General features: G+C 38.5%; 1 protein-coding gene across 1 annotated transcript in view; it reads right to left on the minus strand.

The window, feature by feature from the left end:
* The window catches only part of LOC104593532 (myb family transcription factor), a 48,297-nt gene that overhangs the window by 17,297 nt on the left and 6,709 nt on the right, over window positions 1-24,291 (minus strand). The window contains exon 3 of the mRNA XM_010253425.3: window positions 16,979-17,063. Within this exon, the coding sequence (XP_010251727.1) occupies window positions 16,979-17,063 (85 nt within the window). The remainder of the gene's footprint in view (window positions 1-16,978; window positions 17,064-24,291) is intronic.

A 24,291-nucleotide genomic window follows, 5' to 3' on the forward strand; every position in this document is an offset into this window, starting at 1 on the left:
ACCCCTAAGGGATTCAGAGATTTCTGAATTAATAGACCTAATTCAGACCCTTAAAGAAGCCTACATCTCCCCCTCCTATTCTGACACTCGAATCTGGACCCTACACCCTACTGGCGAAAAAGTATTTGGGAAGACTGTCCATCTCTCCTCATGTTTGTATTTTATGCTCCAGTGAAGGTGAATCAGCATATCACATTTTTCTTCACTGCAAATTCACCCAAAAGATCTGGTTCCATTTCTTGAAAATGGCAGGTTATAGATGGGTTATACCAAAGCACATTATTGACACTTTGCATCAATGGCAAGGAACAGGGTTAAGTAAAAGGGGTAAAGTTTTTTGGTAATCAGTGCTACATGCAGTGTTGTGGGGTGTTTGGGACGAAAGAAACAACCGCCTCCTTTGACAATAAATTCAGAACCCTGGAGGAATTAATTTCATATATTACTTACCTTTGCAACCTCTGGACGGTGAACTCAGATCTGTTCAAAGGACTTTCAGTCAATGATCTTAATAGAGATGCTTACCCCTTTCTGTTTCTCCCTCATCCCCATCAAACGTCCTTGAGGCATCCCGACCCCATCGGTGAAGCAGTGATGACCCTTAACTTCGACGGAACAGCCTTAGGTAACCCTGGATTAGCTGGTATTGGAGGTACAGTAAGGGACGAAAGGGGCAATATATGTTGGACTTTTAGCGGTCCAATTGGCTTGGCAGATTCTACAAAGGCTGAAGTGATGGCTGCTCTCATAGGAATCAGGATAATAAAAAATTTGGGAATCCAGAATTTAAACATTGCAGGTGATTCAGCAAATACTATAAAATAGTTAAGAGACAAAGAAGGGGGACCTTGGAGATTGAATCACTATCTGACAGAGGCTAGGGATTCTTTGGACTGTTTAAATGTAAATTTAGTTTGGATTCCTAGGAAACACAATCATACTATGGATGGTTTAGCCAAATGCGGTGTGTATTTGGAGCATTTGTATAGCAACAAGCTTCCTCCTTTGTAATTTGTAGGGGTTCTTCCCCTACTTTGTACATCTACTTATGTACCTCCTCTTCATTTAATGAATTCTGGCTAAATTTTCTCAAAAATAAGAAATCAAGGTATCAGTGGCTTGTAGAAGGGGATGGAAACACTAAGTTTTTTCACTCTCTTGCAATTGGAAGAAGACAGAAGAACTTAATCCTTAGTGTAGAGGAGGAAGGAAAAGTGGTAAGAGAAAGTTAGGGGATTACAAGGATTTTTGTAAATCATTTTAAGGAAATTTTCTCAAGCCCACATGGTGTGTTGCCAAAATTGCCAGAGCTAGAAGGGGATGTTCTGTCAGAAGAGCAATCTCTTGCTCTAGAAAGAAGATTTTCTTTGCAAGAAATCAAGGAAGCTATTTTTTCAATGGACAGATCTAAAGCCCCTGGGCCGGATGGTTTCTCCATGGCCTTCTATCAAGAGTGTTGGGATATGGTGAAATCAGACATCTTGGAAGTCTTTAACGAATTCTTCTCCAAAGGGGAGGTTTCACCAGGAGCAAATGCCACATTTATCACTTATGATTCCAAAGAAGAGGGAGCCATAACTCCTAAAGACTTTAGACCAATAAGCCTCATTGGGAGTGTTTACAAAATTTTGTCAAAGGTCTTATCAGAAAGACTAAAAAAGGTGTTACCGTCAATCATCTCTCCTTTACAAGGTGCTTTTGTAGAAGGAAGGCAAACTGTGGATCAAATCTTGGTGGCTAATGAATGTGTCGTGGAAAGAAGAAAGGGTAGAGAACAGGGCCGAGTTTGTAAAGTAGATCTAGAAAAAGCCTATGACCTGGTTAATTAGGAAGTCCTTCTAAAAGTACTAGAAAAACTGGGATTTGGAGCTAGATGGAGGTCTTGGATCAAAGGATGTTTAAGTTCAGTTCATTACTCAATCCTAATCAATGGTACAACAAAGGATTTTTTCCCGGCCAAGAGAGGAATTGGGCAAGGTGACCCCCCTATCCCCATTATCGTTTACCCTAGTGGCAGAAGTGTTAAGCAGAATGGTGGCAAAAGTTGACGCTCAACGGATCAAGGCCTTATTAGAGGTTGGAGGTTAATAGAAATCGGGTGATTGTTACCCATCTCCAATTTGCAGATGACACCATATTTTTTGTGAAGGAAACAATGAGGAAGTGGTGGAAAATTTGAAGGTGCTGCTGAATAATTTTGTGAGAGTAACAGGGCTGAGGATAAATTGGACCAAAAGTGGAATTGTAGGGGTCAATTTGGAGGAAAGAAAACTAATAAGATTTGCGGAGATCTTGGGGTGTGAGATCAGAAGTTGGCCTATCAGTTACCTAGGTCTACCCTTAGGAGGAAATCCCATGTCAATTGGGTTCTGGAAACCAGTTGTAGAAAGGTTTGATAGGAAGTTAGCCCTTTGGAAGAGGAATTATATTCTTTGGGTGAAAAACTCACGAATATTTTCAGACAAGGAAAGAATCATTGGAAACTTATTAGATCTAATCCTGTTAAGGGTGACACATTGGTTGAAAACTATGGAATTGTTCTCATATTTTTCTGTGGCTGATGTGGTGAGAAACTGGAAGGAGCTTCCTTTGCCCTCTACAAGAGGACCTGTAGTCCTTCGTGGTCCCCTCCTCCTTCTGGGTTCATAAAATTGAATTTTGATGGTAGTTGTATAAGGAACCCAGGGCCTTCTGGGATTGGGGGAGTATTTAGGAATGAGGTGGGGGCTATTATTGCTATGTTCTCAGGCCCGATTGGGAAAGGAGACTCTCTTAGGGCTGAGATCCTCACAGCCCTGGAAGGTATCCAAAGAGCAAGGGAGTTGAACATCAGATGTTTGGTTCTTGAAGGTGACTCGGAGGTGGTGATTAGGTGGCTAAGGGGAGAGTTAAGTCTTTTTACATCCCCTTTGTACCTAAGCTTCACATAGTTTCATATCTTTAATAAAGTTTCTTGTTATTGATCAAAAAAAAAAAAAAACCTTGATTAGAGCCACTCTAGCAAACCTCCCCACCTATTTCCTTTCAACCTTTAGAATCCCTTCTAAGGTAGGAAGGTGCTTAGAGAAGTACATGAGAGATTTCCTTTGGGACCCAGGAGAGGAAAGGAAGGACCACTTGATCAAGTGGGAGCAGGTTAGCAAAACTAGGGAACAAGGGGGTTTAGGAATTGGGAACATCCTATTAAGGAACACAACTCTATTAGGTAAGTGGCTTTGGAGGTTTCCCTTTGAGGGCGATAGATTATGGCACAAAGTGATTGAGAGTATTCATGGGGTGGTTGGAAATGGTTGGGATGCAAAAGTTTCCCCTCGCAGTTCTTCAGCTTCTCCTTGGAAAGCAATTCATGAAATCTACCCTACTTTCCTCAATTCCATCCAGTTCGATGTGGGATAAGGTAATAAAATTCTGTTTTGGGAAGATCTATGGGTAGGGGAAACCCCACTGAAAGACCAATTTCCTAATCTCCTTGCACTATCTAACCTCAAAGGGGAAGCTATATCCATGTTGGGAACACCGTGTCCAAACAGTGTGAACTGGAATTTGGGCTTTAGAAGGGGGGGGACTAAGGGAAAATGAGTGTGAGTCTTTAATCCAATTGTTGGACCTCCGAGGGCAAATCCAATTGGACCCTTCGTTGGAAGACTCTAGAATTTGGTTAGGATCTCCAAACGACCTCTTTTCTTGCTCCTCTTTCTTCAAAGTACTTGCTTCCCCCAACCTTCTAGGTGGAGTTTTCCCTGTGAAAGAAATTTGGTAGAAGCCTATTCCCCTAAAGATCCAAGACTTCTGTTGGGAAATATTCTTTCGTAAGGTAAACACTTGCTATATGCTGTAGAAAAAAGGCCATATATTTGCCTTTCTCCTATTCTTTTATGCATCGAATTTGGGAATTCTTTTGTACTCTATTTGGCTGCAGGCGGGTTCCCCCTCAAGATGTGGCAGGACTCTTCAACCATGAAATCTTGAGACAACGAAAGAAAAGAGGGATGGTAATGTGGAAAGCAACAAAGGCAACAATTTGTTGGGTAATATGGGAAGAGAGGAACAACAGAATTTTCTTGGAAAAAAGTAGAACAATAGAAGAAGTGATTGATAGTATCAAGGTGAAAGTAACCCATTGGGTAAAACCCTTGGATAGCTTTCAAGTCTTCTCAATTACAGACATTCTAAGAACATGGTCCGAAGTAGCACAGTCTTCAAGAGTAAGAGATAAAGGCTGGAGTGGAAACCACCAGAAGGCAAAAGTAAAGCTGAATTTTGATGGGTGCTCCTTTGGAAATCCAGGCATCTCATGAATAGGAGTATTAAGAAACTATGAAAGGAGGATATTGGGTATGTTCTCAGGACCGATTGGCACCGGAAACTCGTTGAAGACGGAACTATTGGCATTACTACAAGGGTTAAAGCTAGCCAAACAGCTAGGATGCAGACATGTTGAAGTAGAAGGGGACTCAAAAGTAGTAATTTCATGGGCAATAAACAAAAGCCATACCCCATGGACGTTTAAATATGTGATTAGGGAAGTGAAGAAGATCGCAAAGGAGGTTGAGGCTGAATTTAAATGGGTCCGAAGAAATGCAAATGGGCTAGCTTATGGCTTAGTAAAATAGGGGGCATTGGGACAGCAATTATTTTGAGCTGCACTATAATGAGGGAAAGAATAGAGTGATTAAAGGGGATCAACAGTCCCATCACCAAGTTGTATAAACTGCTTACAATCTGAATTTTAATAAAAATACATGTTTACTGATCAAAAAATAAATAAATGCTAAAATTAATTATTAAATCTTATATATTAATAATAATAAGATAAATTAGATTGATTTTTTGAAAATTAAGGTATATACATATACGTTTTACTTTTTCCATCATTTTTCAATGGGTTAATAATTGTTGGCAGATTACTCCTTTGATGACTTAAGGAGAAACTAGGCAGCAATGGCTTCTACAATCTCCACAAAGAACAAATCACAAGCTGAATGGAAACCTCCACTGGATGGAGTGGTAAAATTGAATTTTGACGGTAGCTGCCAAGGTAACCCAGGGCCATCCGGAATAAGAGGGATTCTGAGAAACAAAGACAGCAACATGTTGTCTTTATTTTCAGGACCAGTGGGTGTTGGTGATTCTGTAAGGGCAGAGTTACTAGCAGCGGTACAAGGTATACAGATGGCCAGTCAACTTGGAATGAACAATTTGATAGTAGAAGGGGATTCCAAGGTAGTGTGGGCTAGCTGACAAGTCCAGAAACAGCTTGTTGGGGCTACAGGGATCTGTTAAAGAAAGTTGTAGTCGCTCAGGATTGAACAGACACTTAAAAGGAGAAGAAAAAAAATAAGAAAAGAAGAGGGAGAAGAGAGAGAGAGAGAGAGAGAGAGATTTTGATAAAAGAGAGTTGGGTTGATGATGTTTAAACAGCCGCCCCCCTCTTAAATTTATATACATAGTATCATACTTGTAAAAGGATTGAATTGCTTACATGGCAAGATAAGATAAGATAAAGCTGAAAAAAAGACTAATCCTAATCTTATAAAAGACTAGTCCTAATCTTATCATAAAGAACTAATCCTAATCATAACTTATTGCTGATATACGAACAGTGGGGACACCTTAGTGGGGTCCACATTAGTGTTCTCTACACTCCCCCTCAAGTTGGGAATAGATGTTTGTCATTCCCAACTTGCATAGATCTGCTTCTAACTTCTTCCTTGAAACTGCCTTGGTGAGAAGGTCTGCCAGCTGCATGTCGGAGGTGATGTATGGAAGACATCTTGAGATGTAACCCTTTCTATGATAAAATGTCGATCCACTTCAATATGCTTAGTCCTGTCGTGTTGTACCGGATTATGGGCTATATTGATGGCAGCTTGATTATCACAGTACAACATCAAGGGTTTCTCATAAACAATACCTAACTCCTCAAATAATGATCTCAACCATAGGATCTCAGCTACACCATTTGCCATGGACCTATATTCAGCTTCAGCACTGGAACGAGAAACAACATTTTGTTTCTTACTCCTCCAAGAAACAAAGTTACCTCCTACAAAAGCACAATATCCAGAGGTAGATCTTCGATTATCAACACACCCAGCCCAATCAGCATCTGTGAAAACTTCTATCTTCATGTGATCATTATTCTTGAAAAAAATGCCTCTACCTGGGCACCTCTTCAAATATGCTAGTATCCTCTCAACTGCAAGGAGGTGAGTAGTCCTAGGAGAGTGCATATACTGACTAACCACACTGACTGCATAACTGATGTCAGGTCGAGTGAGACAAAGATAGAGAAGTTTTCCAACTAACCATTGGAAAATAGCTTTATCTTCAAGGGGTTCTTCACCCTCTGCACTGATCTTGTGATTTTGTTCAATGGGTGTGTCAGCAGGCGTAACACCCAACTTTCCTGTTTCTTCCAACAAGTCAAGAACACACTTTCTTTTCTTTGAGAAACAAAAATCCCATGCTTGGATCTGGCTACCTCAATGCCCAAGAAGTATAGTTCTCCCAAATCTTTTACCTCAAACTCTTGATGAAGGAGCTACTTAAGGGACTCAATCTCAGTATTATCATTTCCTATTACTACAATATCATCCACATATATAGCAAGCAAGGTTAAGGAGGAAGAATCCACTCTCTTAATAAACAAGGTGTCGTCTGACTGGGCCTGTACATATCCAAACCTTTCAAGGGCTTGTCTAAATCTATCAAACCAAGCTCTGGGGGACTGTTTTAATCCATACAAGGCTTTATTCAACCGACAAACCTTCTTTCTTGTCTCTGTACCATAAAATCCAGGAAGCAACTGCATGTAAACCTCTTCTTGCAAGTCTCCGTTGAGGAAGGCATTTTTAACATCCATTTGATACAATGGCCAAGAGTAACTGGCTGCAAGAGATAATAAGACTCTAATAGTGGTCATCTTTGCTACTGGTGCAAAAGTTTCCAAGTAGTCAATACCATATGTCTGAGTAAATCCTTTTGCAACTAACCGGGCCTTATACCTTTCAATAGAACCATCAGCATTATGTTTCACAGTGAATACCCATCTACATCCAACCGGTTTCTTACCTTTAGGTTGATCAACTATCTCCCAAGTATTGTTTCTGATGAGGGCATCCATTTCTGCTTTTATTGCATCTTTCCATTCTGGTACTTCCAATGCTTCCTATATTGTTCTGGGAATGGGAACATCGGCAATGGATGCGAAAAAAAGACTTATAGGAGGGAGACAAATGATCGTAGGACAAGAACTGAGAAATGATGTGAGCTGTAGATGAGGTGCAACGACGCTTGCCCTTACGAACAGCTATGGGAAGATCAAGATCATCTAATGAGGGTGAAGGCTCCATGGTGGGATGTCTTTCATCTGTAGTATCTGTGGTACCTGGATTTGGCTCTGTAGAAGGAACTAAGGCTACTATGGTACCGGGATTTGGATCTACAGAGGAGACTGGGACTGGCCTGCATTGTTGACGTCCGAAATCAACATGTCTCCATCGTCTGTGATAGACTCTCACATCCCTGCATCTCTGACAGCCCTCCCCATTACACCCCTCTTCACTTAATGGGATAGGTAAAAGAACTTTCGACGAGTTAACTCCATCCTTACTACTCTCCCCCTAAGGAGAAACCCTTGGATAATAGGGTACATCTTCAAAGAAAGTGACATCCATTGAGACAAATCTTTTCCCAGAAGCAGGTTCATAGCAGCGATATCCCTTTTGAGTTTGTGCATAACCAAGGAAAATACATTTTGAGGCCTTAGGATCAAACTTGGAACGATGAGGGCCAAAAATCTGAACAAAGCATGTACAACCAAAGGTTTAAAGGGGAATGGTAAATAACTCTTTATCAGGATATAAGAGGGTAAATGGTGATTTCATGTCAAGAACCCGTGAAGGAATCCTATTGATGAGATACACCGCTGTAAGAACAGCATCCCCCCAGAAACATATAGGCACATTGGAGGTAAACATAATGCTTTTGGCTACCTCCAATATGTGTCTATTCTTTCTCTCAGCAACCCCATTTTGTTGTGGTGTATGAGGACAGGTACTCTAATGGATAATCCCATGTTCAAGCAAATAGGAGGCTAATGGGTTTGCAAAATATTCTTTTGCATTATCAGATCTAAAAATTTTGATTTTGACCCTAAATTGGGTTAAAATCATAATCCGAGTTAATGCTAGAACCTCATCTCGAGAATGGATGAGATAAATCCATGAAAAACGAGTATAATCATCAACAAACAATAGGAAATATTTGTACCCCCCCCCCCCATGGCAGTGGTATGGTAAGGTCCTCAAACATCAGTATGCACAATTTCAAAGGGAATATTACTTCTATTATTACTTAATGAATAGGTTGTCCTGCAGTGTTTTGCAAGTTCACAACTCTCACATTTCAAACTAGACATCTGGATAGATTCAAATAAACTAGGAAACAAACTCTTCAAAGCCCGAAAAGATAAATGACCCATCCTATTATGCCAAAGCATAGCCTAATCAACAGACTGAGAAACACAAGACCTCTTAGTCTCACTATCTTCCCAATGAAGACTCCCTCCAAGCAGATAGACTCCATTTACCTCACGGCCAGTCCCAATCACCTTCCTTGTCTCCAGATCCTGAAAAACACATCGATCTGGAAAAAAGGTTACTGAACAATTCTGGTTTTTTGTAATACTACTAACTGAAAGCAAGTTAATACTAAGCTTAGGAACATGCAAAACCGAAGATAAGGAAATAGCATTAGACAACTTGATGTCTCCCTTGCCAGAAATAAGAATGAGGGAGCCATTAGCAATGGACACTTTGTCTCTGCCTGAAGATAAGTGATAGGTAGTAAATAGTGACGGCAAGCCAGTCATATGGTCAGATGCTCCAGAATCTATTATCCATGAATGTTCTATATTACCTGTAACTGAGGCATGGTGAGCTGAGGCCCGATTACCTGAATGAGCAAAAGCTGAGGTAGGGGGTCCTGATGGTGTCTAAGGAGGTGGAGCTGAATTACCAACTTCATTTTCCAGCTAAACTAGAGCAGCTCAAACAGTAGCTAGAGTATCTAGAGGATTGCCTCTTGTGCTAGATGATGTTGTACTATCAGTGTTAACAGCCATATTTGCTTTCCCCTTTTTGTTTCTAAGTTTTGTTGGAACTAGATGTGGATGTGACTTCCAACAGGTCTCTTTAATATGTTTAGGTTTCTTGCAATGCTCACATACTAGGTCCTTCTTAGCTTCCTTTTTCATGTCTCTTTCCTTATCACTCCCAGATTTGGGCTTAACTGCTACCAAAGCTGATTCAAAAGGCGGTGATTGTAACATAACTTTTCTCGTAGTCTCTTCGTTGTGCACTAAGGAATAGGCCTGGGACAAAGTTGCACTATCTCTTGTCAACAGTTGTTGCCTCACAATATCATATTCTGAATTTAGACCAGCCAAGAACTCAAACACTCTATTAGTTTCAATCTGCTTTCTGTAAATCTGTGCATCCTTCTGACTTTCCCATTCAATTGATTCAAGTTGGTCAATTTCATGCCACAGGGATTTCAAGATTGAAAAATAAACAGAAACTTGTTTCTCACCTTGCTTTAGATTTTTAACCTCACATTTCAGCTCATAAGCCCTAGCAACATTAAGGGGCTGAGAGTAGGTTTCTTTCACAACATCCCATATTTCCTTAGTTGTTTTTGTCCATAAGTAATTTTGGTTGATGTGTGGCTGTATGGAATTGCACAGCCATGTCATCACTAAAAAATTTTCCTGAATCCACTTAGCATAAGTGGGATCCTCCACATTTGGTTCCTTCGCATCTTCTAACAAATAGTTCAGTTTTTCCCTTCCCCCAATAGCCATCATGGCTGATTGGGCCCACTCTAAGTAGTTTGAACCATCAAACTTTACAATTGTAATCTGGAAGGTGTTTTCAGTCATGCCACCTGAACCAGTCCCAAAAACACCCCCTCTTGGTGCTTGAACTCCATTCTTGGTTAGGGGTTAAGCAAAAAACACCTTCTATTTACTGTAACAATCAGCCTACTTGATCTGAAAAAACTAACGACAGTAGGTCTAGAAGAAGAAATCAGATTCAGCGAAAAAAATCCAATTCACTGTATCACTGTATCAATCAGCCTACTAAATCTGAGAACTAATAACAGTTGGCCTAGGTACAGAACTCCAAAAACAAAGATCAGAGAACAGAAATCTGATAGCAGCCAAACTTAAAAACAAGTCTAATCACTTATCCAAACACAGTAACAGTCTTGGATTTCAGGGTTATCTCTTAAAACCCTAGAAGAGAAAAAGAAAAAAAAAATCTATATAGCCGTACCTCACAAATTAAGCTATCCTTGTTGCTGCCCTCAAGAAGGAATAAGACCTTACCCAGGAATTTCTGAGAAAAAAAACCTGATCTTGATTCAAAAAATTCTTGCTGAAATTCTGATAACCAACTTCAGTTTGCTCAAAAATGATCTTGATTCTGATCAACCCGAGAAACTCTTGAAACAGAATTGATCTCGAAGAAAAATATTCTTGATTGCCAACTTCAATCTTGATGAGAGAACCAAAAATCTGATTGGCACCTCCAATCTTGATCAAAGACCTAACCTTGATCACTTAATTCTTATCTGACTCTTCCTAATTACAAAGAGCACCTTCCAATCCTTGGACAGTTGCTGAAGACTTCTTGTAATCTCCAAGAATCAGTCGAATGAAAAAACTCGGCCCTAAATAATTCTCATGTGGTTGGCTGAATTAATTCCACATGAGAAACCCTAGATCGAATGCTCTGATACCAAGTAGTCGCTCAAGATTGAACAGACACTTAAAAGGAGAAGAAAAAAAATAAGAAAAGAAGAGGGAGAAAGAGAGAGAGAGAGAGAGATTTTGATAAAAGAGAGTTGGGTTGATGATGTTTAAACAGCCGCCCCCCTCTTAAATTTATATACATGGTATCATACTTGTAAAAGGACTGAATTGCTTACATGGCAAGATAAGATAAAGCTGAAAAAAAGACTAATCCTAATCTTATAAAAGACTAGTCCTAATCTTATCATAAAGAACTAATCCTAATCATAACATATTGCTGACATACGAACAGTGGGGTCCACATTAGTGTTCTCTACAAAAGTTAAATGGATGACAAGAAATATGACTGTCAGGTTTCAGTGGGTCAGCAGATCAGCAAATGCAATGGCTGATTCTTTGGCCAAGCAAGGGGTGTCAAGGGGAGATCTGTTTTGGTATACTTTGTAATTGTGTTTCAGGCTTGTGTATGTTTAGTGTATGGTTCAGTCGTCGGGGAAAGTAACACCTCGTGCCTCCTCCCAGGCTGACTGTACTTTCGTTATTTGAATTAATAAAACTTCTCTAAAAAAAAACAATTGTGTCCCAATATCTCACACTTCATATAAACCATTAAAGTATGGTTTTCGATGTTTAAATAACTTAGTTATAGTTATATAAAACTTGTACTTACTCTTAACAGGATTTTTATGATTTATTTGATTTTCCTAGTGTATGCATGCATATCTTGATTTTTTGTCTGTATCCAAAGTGTTCCAATACATCTCTTAAAATTGCCTTTCCAAAACACCTTGTGTTTCTGATACTTTGAACCTTGGCATATAGTAGTAGAAATACAAGCATTATACCTTGGATTCTTTACTCACAAAACATGACAAAAATAAAAATAGATGGATGTAGCTAAGGAAACCCAGATCAATCATGTCTATAGGTGATGTCTTCAGATATGGCTGGAGAGGGGAGCAAAATCATTACACATTGGTGGTTCCCAGGCCCAATGAGAATCTAGAAATTCCATAAGGGTAGTAGAACTCTGTGCTTCAGGGGGTTGAGAATGGAAATGGCATCAAATTTTCAAAACTTGCTGATTGAGGATTCAGAAACCATCATTTCATGGTTGAAGGAGAATGGCATGACCTTGGCAACTAATACAAATCAGAGAAGCAAGGCATCTGCTTCACATTCATAGAAACAGAAATTTACTGGATTCATTAAACTGCTAATTCCCTTGCCAACTCCCTAGCCCTCAAGGGAGTTATTACACAGCCACTAATGTGAAGCAGGTATCCATTAGACTGAAGCTAATTTTCCACTGTTTTGCTCCATTTGGGGGTCATATTGGGAGTAACCGAGTAAGAGAGAGCAGCAACGGGCTATCTCAAAATTTTCCGTGAAACATACAGAAAATTGTATGATCTATAAATTTATACAGTATAGCTTTTATTATCAGTAAAATTATTACCAATTAATGATAAAAATGTTAACGGCATGAATTATACCAGTTTATATATTTTAAAAGTTTTAATATATAAAGTATACTCTAGAAGTGTCTGCAGTATCCAGTGTCAATATCAGGTACATATCATCTCCAACACTAGAGATGTTATCAATTATTGTTCTTAGACCAAGTTCCTTATCATCGAATATGCAACCGTTCCTATTCTTCCAACGCACATCAAACAGCCTTGCATTTCTTTCAACAATAATAAAGGATTTTTTATGATAGATAAACATTAAATTACAGTGATAGTCTTATTATAGCAAAAGGGTAAAAAACATAGGAAAACCCCATAAACCAAACTGTTAATTCGTTATTGGCAATTTCCTTTCTTGTGAAACCATGTTTAGGAGTTTCAAATGATTATCCTTTTGTTGACTTCAACTTGGTGATTCATCAACATTCATGAGAACTAATGTCTCAAGCCAAGGCACAGTATCCAGTACTAGCACATAGACCAATCGGTTTTCCGGTAACTTATGGTTTGCAATTTCCAACATGGTGAAATATCCCCACTTTGGTGCCTCATTAGCATGTCATGAGAAATGTCATGTTTATGTGTTGGCACAGTATCCAGGTGCTGGCATAGCTAGGACCTATTAGTTTTTAGGTATACCTTTGTAACCATGATTCATATATATTGACTTTACTTATCAAAAAAAAATGTTCCACAAACAAAGCAAAATTCCCCTATTTTCCCAAGAGATGAAATAAAATTTCCTGGAATTAATAAAAATATCCATATATCCATCAATGTTTCTCTAATGTTTTAAAATTTTGATATATCAACAAACCCTTCAATTAATTATCTACTACTTCCACTCTGAATTTAATGGAATGTGATATATTATTTATCAAAAAAAAGTATCTACAACTCCCAAGTTTTGACAGAATATCGGGAAAATCATCACTAGTTTTGTCAAAATCAACTGGAAACCATCATGAATCATAGACCTTTGAATCAACAACTTCAAATCTAGGTTTTCAGAATATAAAGTTCTTTTAAAAATTTTAGTTGAACTATTAACTCTTAATAATGATCATACAATAACACCAATCATAGAAGTACTTAATATGGCCTCACAATTTAAATTTGAGAGTATTTTAAAGAACTCAGATGTGAAGGACTTCCAATTTAAGAGTTATATTTAGTTTTCAAGGATGCTTACCTTGCATGATAATATTTAGATGTTCCCATTAATGCCAATTTAAGATTCTAAAATTTCTTATAGATTCATAAAATTCATATTCTTTATAATATTTTCTGTATTTTCCTAAAGGGCAGCCAAGCACATGAGGCTTCCATCAATGCGGGGTCTGGGGAGGGATAGATATACGCAGCCTTACCCCTGCATATACAGAGAAGCTGTTTCCAAGATTTGAACCCTGGTCAGCCAGGTCGCAATGTAGCAACCTAACCTTTGCGCCAAGGCCCACCCTCATTTTCAGAATTTTCCTAATTACCTCAAATTTTCCAGATATCTTAGAAAATTCTATGAAATTTCCTCATTTGCACATGCCAAACTGCCTAATAAAACCAAAAGCTTAGAACCATGCTTGACGCTTCTCATAGAATAATTAGAACGGGTAAAAGATGGAGGGCCATACTATAAGACTATCAACATCATATAGAACAGAATATTAGGAAATCAAGAAAACCCACAATGACAAAAAAGCCCTTTAAGTGGCAAGGATATTGACTGTTGAGATAGACAAGTAAAAATGCTAGAAAGGGAACAATTAGTGTCAAGCATATAAATGAGAACGTAAGGCAGTTGTGGCTGGGGATGGTAATATAATCATAGAAAACCAACTGAGACGGTCTAGCAATGTGCATAAAAAAGAAACCATCACACCACGAAGAAGCAGTGCTTAAATGCAATTTTATTCATTGAAAAGATCGAGGAGAAGGCTGAAGAAGAGATGGGGTTTTTTATGAATAAATAAAATTTATTACTTCAAGAAATAATGGAGAACTTTGAACTCATACAACAGTCTGTGGAGAGGCGCAAGCTGCAGCCTCTTTCAACTGATTTCAAGGAAACTAAAAGAAAAGAGCAACCATTACAGCTGAGCCCAAAACAAAACTTCTCTATTTGCCCCTTGCTTGGCTAACCCATCAGCCAAAGCATTTGCTGATCTCTCCACCCATTGTGTAATAACAGACATATTCCTTGTCAGCCACTTGAATTTTTTGGCTTCACTCCTGTAGCACCACATAGTATCCTCAAGGTTCTTGAACCACCCCACCACCACCTTGGAATCCCCTTCAATAATAAGCTGTCCTACATCCAGTTGATTTGCAAATTGCACTCTTTGTAGGGCTGCTAACAGTTCTCCTCTGACTGTTAGCAGCCCTACAAGAGATGGGTTTAAGCAACGAGAAAAGACCTACTGGTACAATTTCACAGGGAGCATAGGCGACTAGGCGATTTTTAGAGGTCGCCTCGCCCAACGCCAAGGTGTTTTTGTATTAGGCACTCACCCATATTTATTATATTATTTTTTTGAATGTGCATATATATTATATCATTTTATTGGTTTGTTTTATTTTATTAGAATACACCCTGTTGTATGTTACCATTTTTTTATTAAAGTAATTCTCTTTTACATTGAAACTACAAAAGTTTCTTTGGGTTTGAGACTTTGAGTTTTGAACCGAGAGCTGAGAAGAGAGCAAGAACTAAGAGGTTTCCATTGTTCAGTCCAAGTCTTCTTCTTCTTCTTTAAGAAATATTTTTGGGATGAAACAGGGGCTCCACCTCCTCCTCCTTCATAAAATCACACAGGTACTCCTTCTTTCTTACTTTTAACAATCCTCCTCCATTTTTTTAGCCTAAAACAGGGTCTCCACCCCCTTAAACACAGTCCACATTGTCCTCTTGGACAACTTATGTTGGGAACGAAACAGGGGCTCCGCCCCCTTAGTTTTCTCTCTTCTCTTAGCTGCACTCCCCCATTTTTGTTGGCCTGGATGCTAGTTATGCCATTTTATGTTTTATTCGAATGATTTTATTGCTAATAGCTAGCATACAGGTATGTTGGTTAGTATAAAAAACCAATAAAGTAGTTTAAGAGGGGTAGGAATATTTATTTTATACCTTCAAATTCCATTCCCTAGGCATCGCCTAGGCGCCAAGGCGACTGAGTGCCCTGTGGTTGCCTAGGCTCACTAGGCACCTTGACAACTATGACAGGGAGTTAATATTGCAAGCAGGATTTTAACAGCTGACTCCTAGCAGTTAATATGAAGCTTCATAAAGTTCAGTATCCTAGACTTCAATGAATATTTTTTGGTGCCTTTTGCATTATCAAATAATGTAATGGGGAGCCCAAATTTTGGTACATAACTGTCCTGATAATTTCCTTCTCTGTAAATATTACACACAAGGAAAAAATTAAATAACAGCTAAAATTAATAGTAAAAGAGACTAACATAATTATGTGATAAACATGGTTTCAAATGTCGCTAATGTCGCCCGACATATGTCAATGTCGAGGCTCACCAGCATGAAAATGGATGGTAATATAAAAATTACATTATTTCGGTCGACATTTCCTATTTTTCGGAAATGTCGACCAAATCGGTCCAAATAACAAAAAAAAAACAGTTTTTCCTATTATGCGGACAGGATGTCGACTAATGTACATTAAAAATATAATATATTAGTATATTATATTATTATAATACAATATATTAATATAAATTATTCCATTAATAATTTCTATTGAATATTTCAAATAAAAGATTTATAAAAAAGAATTAACAAAATATAAAAACAAAAGAATAAATTAATTACTTTATAATATAAAACATAAAATGTTTTTCAAGTAATAAAATATTAACTAGTTAATATTTTTTTAAATATTTATTAAAATCAGAATATGTTTATTCAATTTTATAATAAATCATATTCTACATTTAATATAAAAAATCAGAATAAATTTATTAAAGTTTATACTAAATCATAAGTTATTATAAGTTTAGTATTAAAAATCATAATAAATTCATTAATTTTATAAGAAATCAGAATTTATCATAATCTTAATACTACAAAAAAGGAGAATCAGTTTATTAAATTTATAATAAAACATAATGTATTATAACTTTAATATTTAAAAAATCAGAATAAATGTATTTCTATGTACTAGTGTGAAATAAATATATTAGAATTTATAATAAATCAGAATTAAAAATAAGAAAAGAAAATATCAGATAACCTTGTAAAAACATCAAAATGCATAATAAATCAGTAAATCGTCATTTACTAATTTGTTACTGATCTTAGTCTCTTAGCTTTATATAATGTTGGGAATAAGATAATAGTCTAGAAATATGTATTAATGCTTCTTTTATCATTTTACAAAATATCATTGCATATTTCCACATATTTCATAATATTTCCACAATGTCTCTAATTTTTACAATATTTCCCCTCAACATTTCCGACATATGTCCTATATTTTGGTAAGCGACATTTCCATCGACATCAACGTTTTAAACCTTGGTGATAAAGAATAACCATAAGTTGCATGCAATGATGAAACAGACAAATTTCTGAAGCAAAAATAGTAAATGAAGGAGCCTGAAACTCAAGATTGAATGGAGTAAGCTTCCTTTTCAAAAAGAAAAATGCATGTAAGCAACCACAAACAAAACTCACCTATTTCTTTCCAGCAATTCTTAATTTCTGGATACAATCTACAATGTAGAACCATCTTCAATCCTTCCTCCCCTAAGCTATGTCTCTACAAATACAAAGGATCAATCAAACTCATGGAATGTTACCAATCAGTGATACATATCATGAACTTTTTATAGTAAAAATATAATTCATTAAGAGAGGAAAGATACGATCTCTGGTAATGAGACATTACTAAAATATCCTAAGGAAAAATAAACAAAACAAACTCCAGGTCTCCACTTTCTTCTCAACACAACAGCTCAACACCCAGGAAACAAGATAAAATGCAAGGAAAGCACATCTCCCCTACCATTTTCAGACCCCAAAAACAACACCACTCACTCTTCCCACCAGTGGTAAAGATCACCAAAATAAAAGCCTAAGACTCCATCATCAAACCTTTAATCCAAACACTTCAATCTCCAATACCATATCATGAACTAGTTGAAAGAGTTTACCTACCAAAATAAAAACACTTGGTGGTGAATTGCCAACCACATCTGTGTCACCACAAGGCAGTCCAATAAATGATATATATAAATTATTAAAATGAAACAACACAAAAGAAGATCAGTGAAAATATTACTTAAAATTCAGTAAAGCAGGTATAACTGACTGAAGTAAACCAAGATTTATGCCCATTTTGTGACAAAGAAACACAAAGAAACTACCCAGAGTAGTATCAGGAAACTAGCTTTTTAGTGTATAAAGGGATAGGACTACTGAACTAGTGTAGAAGATGGAAATCAAGATGTTGCCTAAGCCATTATACATGCAGTGTGTAGTCATCTAGGCAGTTATAGTCTTATAGATCCCCAACACCCAGACAAATATGCAAGACCTCAGCACACCCAAATTTTCATGTTTTGATATCTTAAAATAAACCGTTTAGCTTTTGATACAGGAGAACATAACACGTTAACTCCTAACAATGTAAGGTTGGACTCACAAGCCAATCCCTAAACAAAGTTGGGTTGGATTCTTACCTCCAATAGTTTCTTCTGCCTCAGAAGGCTTCTCCAACCAATCTGCCTTTTTCCCTACTTAGCATAGGGCAATCTAAACCCTCCATTTCCACTCTTACCTGGGGAGAATTTTTTTATTAGCAACACGGAATTTCTATTAAAATTAAAAGGGAAAGAAATTACAACAAGAGGTTGTTAGAACTAAAACCCAATACAATAAGAATCCCATCATCCTGTCAAAATTGGGCCCAATACAAATGATGTCTATGTACTCCTTGCTTAGCAAATTCATCTGCCTAACCATCTGCAGACCTAACCCATCATGCTTGAATATATATCTGCCTTGACAGCAACTTGAACCGTCTGAATTCATTCCTACTACTCCCTTTTTCAGCCATCCAAAGACTTTCATTGATTCTCCTTCCACAGCCAGCCTTGTGATTCCCATTTCCTTCACTTTTTGCATTCCAACAATAGCTGCCACAAATTCTGCTCTCACTGAATCACCCTGATCAATTGGCCCTGAAAACAATCCAAAAATGTTTCCATCCTCATCCCAAATCATTCTCCCAACTCCAGAAAGTCTGGATTGCCCAAACTACAACCATATAGTTGAGTTTCAACCACCCACCCATTGGGGGAGACCACACCTCAAGGGTTTTTTGTTTCCTAGAGGAGGAATGAGCAATTGACCCCAAGTTTCTGAAAAAGTCTTCCAGTGAAAAATCTGAAAACAATTTCAAGGTCTTCACCCAATGTGCTACTCTTATTTGTAACAGTCTCAATCATTGCCTACTTGTTCTTTTCCTTCTCATGAAAAACTTTCAGGTTCCTCTCCTCCCAAATTGTCCACACTACTGCTGCCCTGCACATTTCCACATGATTCTGCCTCTCCCCTCTGTACCCCTCAAAATAGATGGGTTAAAGAGCCTTTCCAAACTAACAGGAGGGATCCACCTGCAACCAAAGAGATGATAAAACCATACATAAATACAGCAAGCAAAGGGACAGGAGATTAAGAGGTGGTAAGCAGTCTCACCATTCAACTTAACACAAAATGCACCATTTGGGACTTGGGAGACAAGATCCGATTTGGTCTTATCTTTTGCAACATTTTTTTATCAAAAACAACAATTGAGACTAGAGCCCCCATAAAGAAGGGGAGATAAACTTTCTTAACTCCCCCAACTGAGACTAGAGCCCCCATAAAGAAAAAACAAGAGTTACAACTGAACCCAGAACATAGATTCCCTAACCACCCCTTGCTTAGCTAACCCATCAGCAAACGAGTTAGCATATCTCTTCACCCAGCTGAGATTATTTTCCATGTCCTTAACCAACCACCTGAACATTTTCCTTTCATTGCTGTAATTCCATAACCCAGTCTTGTCTTCTTTCAGCCACCCTACTACCACCTTCAAATCCCCTTCAATTACAAGTCTCCTAATGTTCATTTCCTTTGCTCTTTGGACACCGAACATAGATTCCCTAACCACCCCTTGCTTAGCTAACCCATCAGCAAACGAGTTAGCATATCTCTTCACCCAGCTGAGATTATTTTCCATGTCCTTAACCAACCACCTGAACATTTTCCTTTCATTGCTGTAATTCCATAACCCAGTCTTGTCTTCTTTCAGCCACCCTACTACCACCTTCAAATCCCCTTCAATTACAAGTCTCCTAATGTTCATTTCCTTTGCTCTTTGGACACCTTCCATGACTGCAGAGATCTCAGCTCTGAAAGAATCACCCATCCCAATTGGGACTGAGAACAAGGCTGAAACAGTCCCTTTCGCATCCCTAAACACACCCCCAATACCTGAATGCCCAGGGTTCCCTCTACTATTACCATCAAAGTTCAGTTTTATAAAACCAGAGGGGGGAGGAGTCCAAGACAAACTCAGACCTGTTTTGACCTGGGTACAGTTAGCAATCTTTCCCCACTTTCTCAGCAGATCATGCACCGTAAAGCCTGTGAACAACTCTTAAGATTTCAGCCACTGTACCACCCTTACATGAATCAGATCTATCAGGCTTTCAATGCTTCTCTCTTTTTCAAAGAAAATCCTTGAGTTCCTTTCTTCCCACAATGACCAGCATACAGCAGCCCTTAGGCATCTCCACATAGTCTTACCTTTTTTCAGATGCCACCTGAAAAAGGAAGAAGAAAATAGGCTCTGCAAATTCAAAGGGGGGTCCAGCTACACCCAAAAAGGGAAAATGCCCATTCCCAAATAGTTTTTGCAAACTGGCATGAAAACAATGGGTGAAAACCAGTCTCCTCATCTGTTATACAGTGTATGCCTTTAGCTCCAATCAGTCTGTGATATGGTACTGTACTTGATTATAGTACTGTACTAGGTGTCGGATTGGACCGTCTTTGATATGCCAATCAGTGAGATCCATTGAGGGTCAAATCCTGAGTATGTTGGGGCAGTCTGAGAATTTACTTAAGTGGGTGATCATAGTGATAGGATCGGCCCCTTTGTCGAACAAAGTGAAGGATACGGTTTACACTCTCTCTGATGGAAACCTAGACTGCCGACAATGGATTTTAGCTGTGTTTTATGGAAAAATGTTTGCAAAAGGTTTTAATTCCCGGGATCCATCCCAGCAAAGAGTGTGACACTACACCTTGTAGCCAGGGGAGAGGTCCTTCCCTGCCGGGCAGTATTTAATCATTATGGGCCGAGAGGTTAAATGTAAGAGACCATTACAAGGATGATTACCTGATGGGCTTTATCTTACTTAAGTCCATTATCCTTGGGCCTTCATAGGATGACTGGATTAAATGATCATTTAAGTGTAAATGGTGGGCCCATTTTGAGCCCATAGTGATGTGCTCAGGTGTTCACTGCGTTTAGCAGTGAATTTGGCCAGGCCTTTTCACAGAGGTTGGGCCGAACCCATGTGGGCTTATGTGAGGTCATTGTGGGGTCCCACGCCATACAAATCAGGCCTAAGTTGGCCATGCAACACCCTTGGGTCATGAGCCTTATAGATAATGGACCTAAGGCCCATAATTAATATGATTAATTAAGTTGTCACATGTCATGTGACATGGGACGAATCTAGGTTTAGAAATGGGTATGGAGCACTCATCCTCTAAAGAGGATAAGGATTATCTATTAATAGAGTCCATGTCCAAATTAGATTTGGATAATCTCCTAATTTGATTAGGAGAAGTGCTCCATAAAGAGATAAAAGAAGAAGAGGGTGAACTAGACTAGAACACCTCTCAATTCTGCTCTCTCTTCTTCTTTTGTCTTCCAAGAAACCCTAGTTCGACCACAGCTATTTTGAGACTGATATAAATCAGTTTTCTTCTGATTTTTGCAAGAAAAATTCAGAGGAATTTTGTGCTCACCTCCTCAGTTCAATCCAAGCAGTTGGATTGCAGTTTTGCTGAAAACTGTGTTGCTGAACCGGCTTCAAGAATACACTGCGCCATTTTTAGTGGAGGCTGGTTTTAGGACTAATTTGGAAGTGAACTTCCACCTTGGGATATGCATTTGTGGTATCCATATCAGGTACACATCTCTCTCTTTGGTTGGTTTCAAATATGGTCCAGTTCAATACAAGACCGATCCTGAAAAATGCAATTTTTCAAAACATAAGGAATTCGATTCATGAAAGGATTAGGAAATTTTTGAAATTTCGCCCAACCATCTAGCATGGATCAACCATCCATATGATGGATCCTAACCCTTCCTTCAACAGCTTTATAGAGAATACACCAGTGAGAAGATAAACATGTCTTGGGTCTCTTTCTTTGAAGCAGATCACTAGTGTTGATTCTTTCCAGAAAAGCTTCCCAACCCTAGGAGGAATTGACTTGCACCAAATCTCTTTGACAGGGAAAGGAAGACCTATGGGTGTAGCTGATAAGCTTCCCAACAAAAGGCACCGACTTTTGGGGGGATAGGGACACTCCACACTTCTTTCATAGGAAAGGAAGAGGAAGAGGAAGTGGCCACAAGAAAAGAGAGAGAGAGAGGGATTTACAAGTAAACACCCCTGATTGACTGACTTACCACACCTAACTATCACCCACTAAGACATCAAAGACTAAGTTATCCAACAAATTAAGCAAGCAGGACACTACGGGTATTTCAGAGTAAGATTTCCCACAAGTCCCAAATTCCAACCTAGCTCAAAAGAGGAGAGAGACCTCAAAAAATCAGACGCTGATTTTTCTTAAGGCTTGAGCTGCTTGACGAAGCATACAAAGAAGGAAACACATCTTTCAAGGGGATCTCCCCAGCCCACACGATCCTAGAATCTCAATCTATTATCAAACGCCAAATCAAACCCAATATGCTCAAGAAATTGAGGTAGGATACCATGCACTGCTTTCCGTGGTGCAGCTTAATTAGCTCTTTGCAGAATACTAGCATCCCATTTGTTCCTTGAAAGCCCATGAATACTTGAGACCACTTTGTGCCACAACCTATCATTCTCTAGGGGGAACCGCCACAACCACTTACCTGCATTTTTCTCATTGATGTTTCCTAGACCTAGCCCACCCTCTTCTTTTCTTTTAATCACCTTATCCCATCTCACCAAATGATCCTTCTTTCTGTCTCCCAACTCCCACAGAAAATCTCTCTTCAATTTTTCTACTTTCTTCACCACCAATTGAGGCATCCTAAAAACAAACATGAAGTAAATGAAGAGATTTGCCAAAGTGGATTTAATTAGAGTGATTCTCCCACCAAAAGAGATATAGTTCCTCTTCCAACCAGCTAACCTTTTCTTTTCTCTCCAAAACCAGGTTCCAAAAACTAACAGACTTTGGGTTGCCACCAAGAGGTAAGCCTCGCACCCTAAAATCTCAACCAAGGAGCCTAATTCCTCTTCTTCAAAATCAATACCAACCACCGAACTCTTTCTCCAATTAATTTTAAGATTAGACACTCTTTCAAAGAGACTCACCACCAATTTCAAATTTTAAACCCCTTCTTTGCTCTCCCATCACAAAAAATCAATATGTCATCTACAAATTGGAGATGAGTGACCAACATAGTATCTCTTCCCACCATCCACACCCTAAGAAAGTACAGCCGACTAGCCCTAGAGATCAGCCTACCAAGAAGTAAGAACCTCCACCACCAAAGTGAAAAGGAAAGGGGAAAGGGGGTCCCCTTGCCTTAGACCCCTAATAGCCTCAAAAAAATCAACCACGACCCATTTACAATCACTGAGGAGTGGCTTGTTTGCAGGCAGCCCTTGATCCACTTACACCACCACTCTCTGAATCCACAAATCCTCATGATGTTCAACAAAAACTCCCAATCCACAAGATCATAAGATTTCTCCAAGTACATCTTAATAACCACTCCCTTTTTCCTTGATATTTTTGAGCCTCTACACATTCATTTGCAAAAGAATTTGATCCACATTTTGCTTGTCTTGAATAAATGCCCCTTGGGAATGAAAGATAATCGCAGGAAGAACTTTCTTAATCCCCAATGACAACACCTTAGCAATTATTTTTTAAATGCTAGTCAGCAAGCTAATTGGTCTAAAATCCATCGGATGGTTAGCATTAGCCTTTTTTGGCACTAGGGTAAATAAGAGTTCATTCCCGAACTAATTATACCCCTTCTACGAAATTCTTCAAACACTTAAATCAGATCCAACTTGATTATCTCCCAACAATCTTGATAAAAGCCATTGTAAATCCATCCGGACTTGATGCCTTAGATCTATCCGTGGAAAAAATTGCTTCTTTGATTTCCTCTTCCTCAAACCTATTCTCCAAAAGTTAGGTTTGAGAAGCTTCAATTGATTCCCAATTTAGTCCTTCAATTGACCATCTTTCATTAAGAGGCCTCAAATAAAATGATTGAAAGTAATCGGCAAAGGCCTTAGCTATCTATGTATGATCTATGATTTCCAAGCCATCAATTTCTAAGCAAGAGATAAGATTTTTCCTCCTTCTACCATTAACAATTGCATGGAAGAATTAAGTGTTACCATCTCCCTCCTAAATCTATTTCTCCCTCGATTTTTGTTTCCAACTTATTTCCTCTCTAAGAAGGGTCTCCTTATTACCCTTTTTCAAAGTCAACCTTAATCCTCTATCTTCCTCTACTAAGAGACCTTCAACTTCCTTTCTATCAAGTTCACTAATTTGCTCTATCAAAGTAGCCTTCTTTTCCTCCACCCTTCTAAAATGCATCTTGTTCCAATCTTTAACGTCTGCCTCAATGATTTAAAAGGCGCGCCTATGCACACAGGCAAGACGCATTTTAGGGTATGCGCCTCGCCTGGGCCCTAGGCAACCCTTTAAAAAAGTGTATGCTTGGTGCGCATAGGTGTGTG

This window comes from Nelumbo nucifera, chromosome 7 (genome assembly GCF_055504915.1).
Source record: "Nelumbo nucifera cultivar China Antique chromosome 7, China Antique-T2T, whole genome shotgun sequence".
NCBI classification, from domain to species: Eukaryota; Viridiplantae; Streptophyta; class Magnoliopsida; order Proteales; family Nelumbonaceae; genus Nelumbo; species Nelumbo nucifera.